The sequence below is a fragment of the Eucyclogobius newberryi genome, unplaced genomic scaffold, assembly GCF_026437365.1.
Source record: "Eucyclogobius newberryi isolate DKJ021-1_F unplaced genomic scaffold, fEucNew1.0.hap1 SCAF_9, whole genome shotgun sequence".
NCBI classification, from domain to species: domain Eukaryota; kingdom Metazoa; phylum Chordata; class Actinopteri; order Gobiiformes; family Gobiidae; genus Eucyclogobius; species Eucyclogobius newberryi.
The window spans coordinates 25148036-25164195 of NW_027316532.1; the positions used below are offsets into that span (position 1 = coordinate 25148036).

Sequence of the window (16160 nt, forward strand, 5' to 3'; positions counted from 1 at the left end):
CATGTTGGGTACACATGTTGGGTAAACATGTTGGTACACATGTTGGGTACACATGTTGAGTTTACACATGTTGGGTACACATGTTGGGTTTACACATGTTGGGTTTACACATGTTTGGTACACATGTTGGGTACACATGTTGGGTTTACATATGTTGGGTACACATGTTGGATAAACATGTTGGGTTTACACATGCTGGGTACACATGTTGGGTACAAATGTTGGGTTTAAACATGTTGGGTACACTTGTTGGGTACACATGTTGGGTTTACACATGTTGGGTTTACACATGTTGGGTACACATGTTGGGTACACATGTTGGGTTTACACATGTTGGGTACACATGTTGGGTTTACACATGTTGGGTACACATGTTGGTTACACATGTTGGGTTTACACATGTTGGGTACACATGTTGGGTACACATGTTGGGTACACATGTTGGGTTTACACATATTGGGTTTACACATGTTGAGCACACATGTTGGGTTTACACATGTTGGGTACACATGTTGGGTTTACACATGTTGGGTACACATGTTGGGTACACATGTTGGGTACACATGTTGGGTACACATGTTGGGTTTACACATGTTGGGTTTACACATGTTGGGTACACATGTTGGGTACACATGTTGGGTTTACACATGTTGGGTTTACACATGTTGGGTACACATGCTGGGTACACATGTTGGGTTTACACATGTTGGGTACACATGTTGGGTACACATGTTGGGTAGACATGTTGGGTTTACACATGTTGAGTACACATGTTGGGTACACATGTTGGGTACACATGTTGGGTACACATGTTGGGTTTACACATGTTGGGTACACATGTTGGGTACACATGTTGGGTACACATGTTGGGTTTACACATGTTGGGTACACATGTTGGGTACACATGTTGGGTACACATGTTGGGTACACATGTTGGGTACACATGTTGGGTTTACACATGTTGGGTACACATGTTGGGTACACATGTTGGGTTTACACATGTTGGGTACACATGTTGGGTACACATGTTGGGTACACATGTTGGGTTTACACATGTTGGGTACACATGTTGGGTACACATGTTGGGTACACATGTTGGGTTTACACATGTTGGGTACACATGTTGGGTACACATGTTGGGTACACATGTTGGGTACACATGTTGGGTTTACACATGTTGGGTACACATGTTGGGTTTACACATGTTGGGTACACATGCTGGGTACACATGTTGGGTTTACACATGTTGGGTACACATGCTGGGTACACATGTTGGGTTTACACATGTTGGGTACACATGTTGGGTACACATGTTGGATTTACACATGTTGAGTAAAAATGTTGGGTACACATGTTGGGTACACATGTTGGGTACACATGTTGGGTTTACACATGTTGGGTACACATGTTGGGTACACATGTTGGGTACACATGTTGGGTTTAGACATGTTGGGTACACATGTTGGGTTTACACATGTTGGGTACACATGTTGGGTACACATGTTGGGTTTACACATGTTGGGTACACATGTTGGGTACACATGTTGGGTACACATGTTGGGTTTACACATGTTGGGTACACATGTTGGGTACACATGTTGGGTTTACACATGTTGGGTACACATGTTGGGTACACATGTTGGGTTTACACATGTTGGGTTTACACATGTTGGGTACGCATGTTGGGTTTACACATGTTGGATACACATGTTGGGTACACATGTTGGGTACACATGTTGGGTTTACACATGTTGGGTACACATGTTGGGTTTACACATGTTGGGTACACATGTTGGGTACACATGTTGGTACACATGTTGGATACACATGTTGGATACACATGTTGGGTACACATGTTGGGTTTACACATGTTGGGTTTACACATGTTGGGTACACATGTTGGGTTTACACATGTTGGGTTTACACATGTTGGGTACACATGTTGGGTTTACACATGTTGGGTACACATGTTGGGTACACATGTTGGGTACACATGTTGGGTACACATGTTGGATACACATGTTGGATACACATGTTGGGTACACATGTTGGGTACACATGTTGAGTTTACACATGTTGGGTTTACACATGTTGGGTACACATGTTGGGCACACATGTTGGGTTTACACATGTTGGGTACACATGTTGGGTACACATGTTGGGTACACATGTTGGGTTTACACATGTTGGGTTTACACATGTTGGGTACACATGTTGGGTTTACACATGTTGGGTTTACACATGTTGGGTACAAATGTTGGGTTTACACATGTTGGGTACACATGTTGGGTTTACACATGTTGGGTTTACACATGTTGGGTACACATGTTGGGTACACATGTTGGTACACATGTTGGGTACACATGTTGGGTACACATGTTGAGTTTACACATGTTGGGTACACATGTTGGGTTTACACATGTTGGGTACACATGTTGGTACACATGTTGGGTACACATGTTGGGTACACATGTTGGGTTTACACATGTTGGGTTTACACATGTTGCGTACACATGTTGGGTACACATGTTGGGTTTACACATGTTGGGTACACATGTTGGTACACATGTTGGGTACACATGTTGGGTACACATGTTGAGTTTACACATGTTGGGTACACATGTTGGGTTTACACATGTTGGGTACACATGTTGGGTTTACACATGTTGGGTACACATGTTGGGTACACATGTTGGGTACACATGTTGGGTTTACACATGTTGGGTACACATGTTGGGTACACATGTTGGGTTTACACATATTGGGTTTACACATGTTGGGTACACATGTTGAGCACACATGTTGGGTTTACACATGTTGGGTACACATGTTGGGTTTACACATGTTGGGTACACATGTTGGGTACACATGTTGGGTACACATGTTGGGTACACATGTTGGGTTTACACATGTTGGGTACACATGTTGGGTTTACACATGTTGGGTACACATGCTGGGTACACATGTTGGGTTTACACATGTTGGGTACACATGCTGGGTACACATGTTGGGTTTACACATGTTGGGTACACATGTTGGGTACACATGTTGGATTTACACATGTTGAGTACACATGTTGGGTACACATGTTGGGTACACATGTTGGGTACACATGTTGGGTTTACACATGTTGGGTACACATGTTGGGTACACATGTTGGGTACACATGTTGGGTTTACACATGTTGGGTACACATGTTGGGTACACATGTTGGGTACACATGTTGGGTTTACACATGTTGGGTACACATGTTGGGTACACATGTTGGGTTTACACATGTTGGGTACACATGTTGGGTACACATGTTGGGTTTACACATGTTGGGTACACATGTTGGGTACACATGTTGGGTTTACACATGTTGGGTACACATGTTGGGTACACATGTTGGGTTTACACATGTTGGGTTTACACATGTTGGGTACGCATGTTGGGTTTACACATGTTGGGTACACATGTTGGGTACACATGTTGGGTACACATGTTGGGTTTACACATGTTGAGTACACATGTTGGGTACACATGTTGGGTACACATGTTGGGTTTACACATGTTGGGTACACATGTTGGGTTTACACATGTTGGGTACACATGTTGGGTACACATGTTGGGTACACATGTTGGGTTTACACATGTTGGGTACACATGTTGGGTACACATGTTGGGTTTACACATGTTGGGTTTACACATGTTGGGTACACATGTTGGGTACACATGTTGGGTACACATGTTGGGTTTACACATGTTGGGTTTACACATGTTTGGTACACATGTTGGGTACACATGTTGGGTTTACACATGTTGGGTACACATGTTGGACAAACATGTTGGGTTTACACATGTTGGGTACACATGTTGGGTACACATGTTGGGTTTACACATGTTGGGTACACATGTTGGGTACACATGTTGGGTTTACACATGTTGGGTTTACACATGTTGGGTACACATGTTGGGTACACATGTTGGGTTTACACATGTTGGGTACACATGTTGGGTACACATGTTGGGTTAACACATGTTGGGTACACATGTTGGGTACACATGTTGGGTTTACACATGTTGGATACACATGTTGGGTACACATGTTGGGTTTACACATGTTGGGTACACATGTTGGGTACACATGTTGGGTACACATGTTGGGTACACATGTTGGGTTTACACATGTTGAGTACACATGTCGGGTACACATGTTGGGTGCACATGTTGGGTACACATGTTGGGTACACATGTTGGGTTTACACATGTTGGGTACACATGTTGGGTACACATGTTGGGTGCACATGTTGGGTACACATGTTGGCTACACATGTTGGGTTTACACATGTTGGGTACACATGTTGGGTACACATGTTGGGTACACATGTTGGCTTCTCTGTCCACCTCACCAAAAGAGCTTATGTCATATTTTGCCTTGTATAATAAAAGTCCAACAGAGGTCGCTCAAGGTGCAATCCTCATGGCAATTTACTCACAATCCATTTAATTGTATAGACAGTTTTCTCACCAAGTGCCTAAAGTTTAAATTAGTTACTTAGAGCTAAACTAGGTCTTAAAGGTCTAAAATGAAACTAAACCAGGTCTAAAATGAGGCTAAACCAGGTCTAAAATGAGGCTAACCCAGGTCTAAAATGAGGCTAACTCAGGTCCAAAATGAGGTTAAACCAGGTCTAAAATGAGGCTAAACCAAGTCTAAAATTAGGCTTAACCAGGTCTAAAATGAAGCTAAGCCAATGTCTAAAAATGTGGCTAAACCAGATCCAAAATTAGGCTAAACCAGGTCTAAAAAGAAACTAAACCATGAATAAGTTAGTTCTAAATGATGACCAATGACATAACAAATAGTCCAACTGCAGAGGGCCCTGTACTTTCTCACACCAAGAAAGTAACAGGTTTAAAATGTGTTTGGATGAATCTGGCACTTCGACGCTCAGCAAAATCTAATTTGAGAGAATATTCTGTATTGCATAAAGTTATCATGGGGAAGAGGCCCCGGGGAAGACCCAGGACACGCTGGAGAGACTATGTCTCTCGGCTGGCCTGGGAACGCCTCGGGATCCCCCCGGAGGAGTTAGAGGAAGTGTCTGGGGAGGAGGAAGTCTGGGAGTCCCTGCTCAGACTGCTGCCCCCGCGACCCGGCCCCGGATAAAGCGGCAGAAGATGGATGGATGGATGGATAAAGTTATCATAGGAGTGACAAGTAAATATCAAATGTGATGCTCTTATACCCTTCACACACCAATATCAAAGCCAATTCTTGTTCATGTGTATGCATTTTTTGGGTTTATTTCTTTGACTTTAACGCATATGCAGCTAAAATCACCTCATTTTACCTTAACACTAATTCAGCCAAACCTGTGAAGTTGGTTGTGGAATATACAGACCATGACAGCTGCCAGAGATAACGCAACAGAAACACTGCACTAATCAATTTAAGACACAAACCACTGGCCACATTTAATTATCCCTGTTGCTTTGTTAAGACTAAATCGTTAAACTTGGCAGCAGTACTTTGAGGATTTTAGTTTCAACCGGGACATTGGGGACAGAAACGCTGGCTCATAAACACAGAAACACAGGAACGGCACTAAAAGTCAATAAATCTTTTGCTATGTCTAGACACAGGGTTTTACTCTTCTTTTATGACTTATCATCACGTATGCGGAGGTGAGTAGAGAAGGGAAAATTTGTTCTCAAGTTAAAAGTACCACTGCGTTAACATAATATTACTGAAGTAGAAGTAAAACGTGGTCCAAGCAATTGAAAAAAAGATTGAAAAGGTTTTATGGAGAAACAACTTTGACTGTTTATAAGGGTAACTGTCTGATTTATCGTTTGAAGTTATCCAACTGGAAGGACAAATCATTCAAAGTTTCAAGGTTTGATCGCAAAAATGAGATAAAAGAAGGAGACGCGCAAGAAACACAAACGTTCAATTAATTTCATATTGTCAACATAAAGCTTTTGTCCCTTATCGACTTGAAAAGAACTATAAAAAGTCAATGTACTTAAGCAATATTGCGTAAAATTGTTATGTAACTGAGAAATGTTTCCTTTTGACACACCTTCCTCTATATGTAATTATAAAGCTCAAATAAAATGGACTTTTTGGCATTTTTAAATAATCTACATTAGTCTCTGTGTGTTTTATTGTGTGGAGTCTGGAATTTAGCAGTCGGCATGAGGGAGAACCAAGAAGAAAATAAAAAATCATTCATTAATTTCCAACCCCCCGGACTGATGCGGGATTGTCATTTTGACGCTCAGCGGGACGAAGGAGGTGGTGCCTGTCAAACACGTCTCCATGTTTATTTATAATGCGGCGCAGCTCGCATCCCACAAGAAAAAGGAGGAGAATTATTCCAAAGTTATTTTCACGCACAAACTTTTGTCGAGTTTTAAGTGTCATTTAAACCGCCTCGCCTTTTCCAACCCGTTTAAAAAAAAAAAAAAGTCTCTGTATTTGTGGTTTGAAAAGCATCCTGTCAGTTATGGAAGAAGAGTCTATTAAAACAAAAAACAACTCACAAAACACAAAATAAAGTGGAATATTGAAACCGTTTTTTACAATCAGACAGTTTAATGAAACGTGAGATTATTAGTAGTACACAGATGCGTGAACATGAGCACAAAAATCCCAATCACTGCATGTGTTAAGAGACTTTAAAGTGCACTATGTAACTTTTCCACTCTTATGTTTAATGACGCACTGTGGAACATTCAAGCATATCTATTTGTGACGCCGCCACGCCGAGTTACAGATCAGATCAGTGGAAAAGCAGTGTGTTTTTCAATGTATTGTTTCCCATCCAATTAAAAACGCCTGTAATTGAATAAATACAAAATAGACACTTTTAATGCCGTATAGTGGAAGATTCCTGGCGTGACACAGAATAAAAGTTACACAGCGCACCTTTAAGCACCCACGTGGATCAGATTGTTATCGAGCTTTTTTTAATGAAACACCAATTCGTTAAAAAAAAGGAATAAATGGGTCAATTGTCCAAACTCCATCTGCACACAGACATTGCACACGTATTTACTACTTTGAAATAACTCGGGAGCATCGTCTGCGATAAAACAGCTGCAGGAGAGAAATCATTTGTAAGTTTAAAATAAAGTTTTACACTTTACACCATTTACTGACGCATTACTGAATGTATTTACTCGTGTAAGTTCGTTGCCATCTAAACTGACCATTTTCAACGCGTTGTTATGTTATATTAGACCAACTTGTCGAGTAAAAGCGAGTCGTTTTAAGAGTTCGTACTGCACTTTAAAGTCTCCAAAGATGCTCGCTTGTCGGATACAGTTGCTGGTTGACTGGTTTACTTGTTTGCTCCTTTTTGTGCACGAGCTGAAGATCTGCTGTCTTGTTTTTCATTCATACATTTTTGCTTCAAGGACACTTTAGAGACGAAATGTTTGTGGTGGTCGGTCACCTATTGGCGAGTTCAAAAGTAGATTATTATCCGTGTTGTGCGACTCTCAAACCGGACTCAAGCCGTTTCCGATACCGTTCATATACAATAAATAATATAAGAGTAAGGAATATATGTGCACGTCTTTGCCTGCGTTACGGTAAAAACCTTTTGTGCTTGTTCTCAGGTGCTTTGAGAGATAAACCAAACCTTTAACCTTAAACCTTGCCGTGGCAACAAGTGTACATTTTGAGATCGTGGTCATTTTTCACCCCCGTTATTTCATCCTATGCCATTAAACACAAACGCCAAGACATCTGGACAACTACGTGACAGATTATGGGGATTTCATTGTCAATAGAGTCAATAATATACTGTACATTCACGGCTCAGTATGGTGCCAGTCATTTAGCTACACACATTTACACCTTACACCATTTTACAAAAGTGAAGTTTGGAAAACGTCTCCTGGACCGTCCCACAAAATAGAGGAACACATTTTTTTTGTTTGTTTTCGTCATCGGGTGAACAAAATCAATCCTCTCAACATTATTTTCTTCATGTTTCTTGCAAGACACCTCAATAAACTATGAACAAAATGAAAAATATTCTCGGTTTTCCTTCATGGCAAAAGGAAAAAAAAATAAAAGTCCACTCGTGTTTTTTTTTGGCAGAGTCGTGTCCAAAAGCGTCTCTTTCCGAGCTACATTGTCCTTCTCGTTCATGCGTTAGTCCTACTTCGGGCAGTAGTGGAGTCTGTTTGTGTTTTTGGAGCTGTCAATCATCGCTGCAAGAGTGGGACGGCCAATGGGCAAAGGAATAGGAAGCTGGAGAGGTGGGACAAAGGTAAAGCTGTGCCCCTCACGCCTTTGTTTTCCGGTGGGTAGGGGAAGACCGGTCTGCGGGGGCACTGCCCACCGGCGCACATGCCACTGCCTGAGCCGCTCATGTCGTCACCTACAGGGAGGAAAATACAACTTAAATACAACTTAAATACACTTGAACAAGGCTATACTTAAGTTTAGTTGTGATTTAGCAATAATATGGTATATTCAAAAGAAATATCAAAAAGGGAAATTCACAAATCTTCTAACAGCTTATTTTTTCAGAAGTTTATCAAGCTATATTTATCAATCAAAGTACAAACACACACAAAATAAATGATAGTAACATTAATAATTTAGCTTGCCTTCATCTCAATTTCCATTTAGACTACAGAAGTTAAAAACTTTATGTCATCTGCAACCAAAGAAATGCTTACGTAGATGTTTTTTCTTCTTTACTTAAGCTCTGTCCAACAGCAGAACATTTACACTATATTGTTTTATGTTGTGTTGGTAAAAATAGACTTGTAGATTTACGTAGTTTTTTGTACCATGAAAACATTAGACACTTATTCTATTCCAAAGCCAAACAGTTCGCAAGTTACGCTAATTTACCAAACAAATGAATCCCAGTGTAGTTTTCAGGGCTGGTGTCAACTAAAGAAATTCTTGGTCGATTAAAGACACGCCCTGTGCATTGATTAGTCGAGTAAAAGAGGGCGTGGCACTGGCATAAGCTCTCAAAATTATTAGGATCTTACACAAAAACTATTGTAAACAGAAAAGTACGAGTAAGCGTCTTCATGAGTGAGAACTGAAGGCAGATTAAACTGTCCAGTCAGTCCCAAAACTCAATGGTCCAAACTGATTCATCTAATTCCTTATGGTCCAGATAAAAATAATTAGATGACTAAGCGATTAATGGGACAAAGGAAGGACTAATTGTCTTCACTCTTTGTATTTTAGACAAAGACACTCACTTGTGTCCTGGAAGTCCACGTCATTTCCCTCCAGAGCGTTTTTCAGCCGGTTGCTCATGATTTTCAGCTGCATGATCTGCTGTCGGATGGTCATGTCGGGCTTTGTGATGTCCAGCTCCACCTCGGGGTTGTTGATCTGACTGGCCAGGCCATCGCCCATCACCTCCGGAAGATATCTGAGAGAGAGGGAAGAGATACACACAGTTAGATAGTATTTGTGAGAGCAGCGTGACACCAAGGCCACACGCTGCATGCATCCTTTCAGAAACTCTTATTCAAGATCCGTTATTGATTTAATCTATATATAAAGGAATAGATGGTGTATTCTACTAAGCAAGGATAAAGCACACAGACAAAGAATGCCGACATTTTTATCAAAATAAGTCTGTTAAACCAACTCACTATTTATTATGCTCTGTCTGCTGTTTAGTTATGATTTATGTCACACATAGATGAATATTTTATATATATATATTGATCTAGATTATAAAGAAACTCAGCTTTAGGTCGAGATGTAATGATAATCACAATATTCATTTCACTGTACAATATTTGTTAACTGAATCATAGATAAAATACCTTTTTCCTTTGTTGTGAATCATTACTGTCATATGCCAAAGAATTAAGATATAAAAGTGCAAGAGTAAGTAATTTTTTCATAAAGTCGGAAATGGAGCAAAGGATCATGGTCTATGTTGGTCCCCTTGTTTCTGCTGCAGCAACAATACATTGCATTTAAGCAAAGAAGTTTCCAATTCAATGTATTGTGACAGCTCAAAATATTATTGTGAGACTTTTGACGATAAAATAATGACAATATTTTGGTTATTATTTGGTTATAAGTCCAGAGGAGTTGTGTGTGTCGGGGTCGATAAAAACAGGGATTTTTGGTGCAATGGTATAAAGATTACTTAAACATGCATGAATCACTCCGAATACAAATTTGAGTTGATAAATGAGAAGGAGAAAAAATACATAACATGGTTAAAAAGCCCCAGACAATATATTTAAAGAGCAATGACAAAGTACATCCCACAGGTGTCACTGTGGAGCTATGTCTGAGACTCTTCATCCTAGTATAAAGTGTGTATATTTCCTTAATATTTCTCAGCATTTCTCTGTATGTGCGGTCACGCTCCGTCTTTAAAAGACACTCACACTTACATTTTACGCCTTTAATGATTTCACAGAGCCGTCCTATGCACTGCAGGGCTTTGCTTCACTATAAATCACATGGTCAAGGACTGTGAATTTCAAGGCATAGGGCGACTGTGAAGTGGCGTGAAATGACATGAAGACATATAAATGCAGCATTAAATTGTTCTCCAAATGCATTATACAGTATAAGGACTAGAAGGGCACAATAAGAGCAAAGTGATGTACCAGTTTATCAGACAGGCGAGGGAAAACACACTCCATAAGAATGTTTTCATGTTGGACATAATGCAGTATAGAAATATCATGGGCCTTTGCTTGAATGTGAGTGGTTGCAATGACAGCTAAAAAGCAGACAACTACAGTGACCCTTATTCTTTACTCCTTTTCAGTGCAGTCAACATTAAGAAATAACAGTTATTTAAGACTTTTCAAAAGTAATCCAATGGAATAATGACACCAAAGATTTGACAAGGCCTTTTAAAGAAAAAACTAGCGACAGATCTGTAAGTCTCTCGTACTTATACAATATTTTATGATGAAATGTGGATATTGTTAGAGCTCTAATCATCATTGAAAAAACATTTGTTGAGATGATTGTGATTGGTCGTCCCTTACCTTCCTTTAGCCATTCCATTCCAACATTTGTCTGGACTGGCGGCTTCAGCCACTTTTCCACACAGAGCCACAGGAAGCTCAATCCAGTACTGTCGCATCTCTCTGAGCTTAGTGTTGAGCACAGACACCTGAACACACAGGGCCAACATTAGTCTATATTTACTTCACAGTATTTGGGAATTGAAAGAGACATATTATTTATTTATTCATGTTTGGCTCTGGATGCCTCTGTCTCTCTGTTTTGAGTGTTTCTACAGTCTCTATGCAAATGGAAGTGCATCAGTCCTGGACCTACAGCCTATCCGTGGGAGGAGGATCTCTCCTTCTCCTTCACTGTGGTTCTCCTCGAGGTTTCCATTTTTCCCACTGGGATTTAAGTAGTTTTTTTCCTCACAGAAGGAGGATCTAAAGACAGAGATGCTCTGAGACATTTATCCAGTTGCTTATTTCCTGTGAATGTTGGTTAATCTGCTTCTTGACCAATGACTGTTTCACTGTTTGATTTTGTTGACTAAGAATCAGAATTAAGTTCATTCATCCTAGAAAGGGAATTATATTTGTTACAGACATGCAACAATTGTGTGATTTTAGGCTGAATCAAAGAAATAAATCTTGAAATATATACATGCATGATATGGGCAGCACTTGCTCTTTCACTTTTCATTTGAATGTTTGGATATTTGAAGGATGCTTAGATTAGGTGAGTGGCGCCTTCTGTTTGCAGTATTGGGATTTAGATTGCTAGATTTCGCCTGATGCCTGGTGTACAGCGTTGCTATTGTAAATGTGATGCTATTTCAGTGGTATGTGTATTGACTCAAACACAAATCAACACTTCTGGGTTGCAAAAAGGCAAAACAATAACATTATACAGTCGAAACAAGCATTTAGGATTAATAAATAGGTATAATATGTCCCCCACACAGACCTGCATCTCCAGTCTGATGCCAGCAGTGGGCGACGGTTTGCTCTCTGAAGCGGTCAGGGAGCCGCTCTTCCTCCTCTGCTCTTGGACTGTGGGGGTCCCGGTGCCCGATTCCCCTGGAGTCCCACACGTCTGGTACACCTACAGTACAATTTGTTAGTAAAATAACTATTTGTTTTATTTAAAGAATAGGGTGCTTATTTTCCCCACTAGATTTTACTAAAGCAACTCGATAAATAACAGAACAGGGATTTTAAAAAGTGTCTATTTATAGCAGCAAAGCACTAAAGACAGATTTAACTGCTGCCTCGTTTATTAGCTAAATACCACCTGCGGCAACGATCTCGCTAATACCCGAGAAAAGATATAATTTCCTGAACATGATAATTAAACTCTTCACCCTCTGCCAAAATCTTTTTATCATGTTGATTTTCTACAACACAGTTTTCTTGCGGAAGATAATAAGGATGGAAATTAATTGCCTTGAATTAACTTGCAGCCCTCCTATTGTGTTGGATATAGAAGCACTTTGTTTGTACCTTGGCAGTGATGGAGTCCATGTTGTCCTTCAGGTAGTAAACCGCCTCATAGATTCGAGACGGCATGGACGAGAGGACCACGTCCAGACTGGGCTCTGTGCTGAAACTGGACGCCACTTGGATCATGGTGTCTGTTCACAGCAGAAGTCAAAGGTTTCTGATTATTCCATCCGTGTAACACAACAACTGTCAAAATGTAAAGGTGCACTGTGGAACATCTCAGCTCGAACGGCCGCCACCTGCTTCTGTCAGTGGAGATGTTGTTGTTTTACCTAGAATCTTTCACGGTTTGTCATTAAACTCATCTATCTCCAAGCTACAGGTTAGATCTATGAAGAGGCGACTCACAGTAACAATGCGTAAAAACCATGCAATTTCATAGAAACAAAAAGACCTTTTAATAAAATCAGTGCAATGTGTTTTATGCCAAACTGTGGAGCATTTCAAAACAAGCAGTGGTGGACACTCAGAAGTTACTTATGCACTATTTAACTTATTGTACTACATGTATTGTTACCATATATTATACTTTAAAAAGAAAATGCTGAACTGAAAAAAATACAATATAAAAAAAAAAAAAAAATCAGCTGTGCTCATTTCATAAAAGATAATACTAAAGTCCTGTTCTTTTGGGTTTTCTGACAGAGGGTAAACAGCTTTGTGATACGTATTCATTGAAAAATAATCATCACATTGGCCAAAATCAAATGAAAAATGAAAAACTAATTTATTCTTTTGTTGTCTTTCTTTCTGTGGCTCTGTGGGTAATTTGAAGCCCACCAGGTCCTTGGGCCAGACATTGAACCCATACTGGCCCCTCACTGTGAGTGTCTGCGTGAACCATTACTGTGCTCATTTTCAGTGTGTTCAGTGCAAGATATTTTTAGATTCATAAACATGTTGAAACAAATGACTCCTTTAGGCTTGTGTACATTTATCAGTTATAAAACACACTCTATAATCTACACTGACACCAACATGACATAAAAGTGACGCGTAATGTCCTCCACACCTATGAGATTCTGCCACTCCGTGTTGAGGTCGGCCTGGTTGGCGAGACAGCCCTTCATGACGTTGGAGCAGTAGTTGGTGCAGGGCATGACGGAGGCCAGGCCGCGGCAGTGTGGACAGTACACCAGCTTCATCAGAGCCTTCACGCACTCCGGGCTCAGAGAAACCTGCCGACAACCACACCAAACAGATCAGCATAATTCAATCTACTGCATTATTATATCAGTTTTTTTTTTTTTTTTTACAGGGATCCAGTATAAGAACAGCCTCTAGAGGGCAGTAATGAAGTGTGGAAAGTCGGCTGGGCAGAAACAAGAGGAGATGTTCACACAGAGTAAGATGTGTGGACTCTACTGGCTGTGGACTCTACTAGAACATGCTGAATTTGACTATAACCCTATATACAGTAGTATTAAGAAAACGATTTTAAAATGGTTAATAATCAATCGCATTTATGTATCACTTTCCACATCTGTCTATGGATGCTCAAAGTACTATAAGTCAAGGAACCAGTTGAGCATTCATCCTTAGAAGCAGTCACAAGCTTTGTTCTTGATTAAAAAGAAAAGTAATGTGCCTTTATATGTATTGATTCAACAAAAAACTTCTATCTATCTAAGCTGCTGGAAAAGGCAGGTTAAGTGTCTGGCACAAAGGCACAACAAGAACATGCATGGATGAGACTGGGGATCAAACCAATCACCACTGAGCTACTTCCAAGATAACGAGCAAAGGCTAAATCTATGCGCATTTATTCTTTTCTATGTAATGAAGATGATGGCCCAGATACCAAAAGTACTGTCATAGTTTAAGGCTAAATGTGCGCAGTATGTGACACATACAAATAAGAAGGGAAGCTATGTTTGTTATGGATTATTTTGAATTTAAAATAGCCTTTTTGGGACTGTAAGCGATTATGGACATGTAAGGTCTAATGAAATCATTCTATGTACTGTTTTAAACCTTGTAACAAACATGTTTCCTCATCATTAGTTTACTCAAAGTTGTATTTCGATTGCTTCATGCATGTTTGAGTAATCTTGTATTGTCCCCGAACAGAAGCTTGCGGGCTCAGAGAATTCCTGTTTTCACCTATCCACGCCCACATCCCTGTGCTTCGTTGTAAATATTTGAAAAATTAAGACTCCGAGTGACACAAGTTTGGTCCTGAAATTTCACGTAGCCACTTCTCAAAAATAAATGTTCTGGTTCTGCGGCTCGAACCTGAAAAAAGCATGTCTCCTTTAAGTCAGGCATGTTATGGATACGTTAAACAATCTAATGTCATTTTTAAAAAAAGGGTAATAATATAATTGTTTGTGATGTTTGCCATTGTAAACATTTAAAACTCCTCAGTTGTTTTGACATTACAGGAATAATTCAAGGAGGAGGATTTGACAGCTGCTTTGTCATGTCTGAAAATAAGGGCTTTATTTTGATGACAGTTACATTTTGATACATTTTTAGAGGGTTGTTTTTTTGGGTGGAGATATGATTTTCTGTGGCAGTTTGGATGTGACTAATATACATCCATCATAACAGCTTTACTGAGACTCAGCGCCTAGAGAAAAACAGCAAAGATGTAGAAAGTGTGTTCATGTAGTGTGTGTAGTAATTAAAGACTTAACAAAGAGTGATATCTTATTATTACATAGAATTATCATTCATTATATGTATCATTAAATCAGCAGATCTCTGTTAAATAGTAAGATGTTGATTACATTCACAAGGTGAAATTTTCCCTAGTTATAATTAGTATTTTAGACAGGCACTTTGTAAATTTCTGATGGAAATGCACCACATGCTTGTCTCCACTGAGATGTTAATGCTTTGGATTTAATGTTCCACAGCATGGCATTAAACTCTCCATGGAGACGAGCAGGTGAAGCCACCAGGCCAGGTTCACAGTAAAAATCTATGTTTTCCAAAAATCCTGTAATTGAATGAATACTAGATACTGTGGAACATTCTCATCTCCATGGACACCAGCAAGTGACACACCCTCCATCAGAAAAGTTACATAGTGAACCTTTAAAGACCTACATAAATCTTCAATTCACAATTTGCGGCGTCAAATTATTATGCTACTTATCCTTAAATGAAAAAAAATACTTTTAAAGGAAGAACAGACTCATCATGACCTTAAGATTCAAGTTTTAAAAGCTGTGTAAATGTATCAGCTCCGCTCAAGGTTTGGTAGAACAAAAGCTATACCATTCAACAAAAGTTAATCATTTTATTTAAAATTATTACTATAATTGTTGTCATTGACTGAAGCATCAATTACAATCACAATAAAACCTTAGTTAATAGCAAAGCCCCACATTGTAAAGCTCTGGCCCACATTTGCCGCTTCTGGGGTTTATGTTTGAGTGTTATGTGCTTGACAAACAGTCTGTGACACAAACATTGACTCTCTGGCTCACACATCTCACCTGTGACACTTTCCTCACCACTTCCCCGCTGATGATGAGCCCCTGGACAAACGAGCGCGCTGTAACAAAAGCCCGCACCACCTTCGTCTTCAAGTCCCGCGGGACGTCTCCGAACGGACGCAGCGTCTCCTGTTGCTTGGCGACACACTCCAGGTAGTCCTCCGACAGGCTGACCTGACAGACAGAACCAGAGCTGTGAATGAGTGTGAGGTTTAGGACAGCGTGGCTTCATCAGACAGGGTCATTTGT

The 16160-nt window shown here is 40.0% G+C and overlaps 1 protein-coding gene across 1 annotated transcript in view; it reads right to left on the reverse strand.

Annotated features, from left to right (window-relative positions):
* Nucleotides 1-8103: 8103 nt before the first annotated feature.
* gpc1a (glypican 1a) overlaps nucleotides 8104-16160 on the reverse strand; it is a 61996-nt gene continuing 53939 nt past the window's right edge. Inside the window, exons 4-10 of the mRNA XM_072438957.1 lie at nucleotides 15912-16085; nucleotides 13478-13643; nucleotides 12466-12596; nucleotides 11930-12067; nucleotides 11002-11129; nucleotides 9229-9404; nucleotides 8104-8381 (exon numbers count right to left, since the gene is read on the reverse strand). Coding sequence (XP_072295058.1) covers nucleotides 8206-8381; nucleotides 9229-9404; nucleotides 11002-11129; nucleotides 11930-12067; nucleotides 12466-12596; nucleotides 13478-13643; nucleotides 15912-16085 — 1089 coding nt within the window. The 3' untranslated portion in view covers nucleotides 8104-8205. The remainder of the gene's footprint in view (nucleotides 8382-9228; nucleotides 9405-11001; nucleotides 11130-11929; nucleotides 12068-12465; nucleotides 12597-13477; nucleotides 13644-15911; nucleotides 16086-16160) is intronic.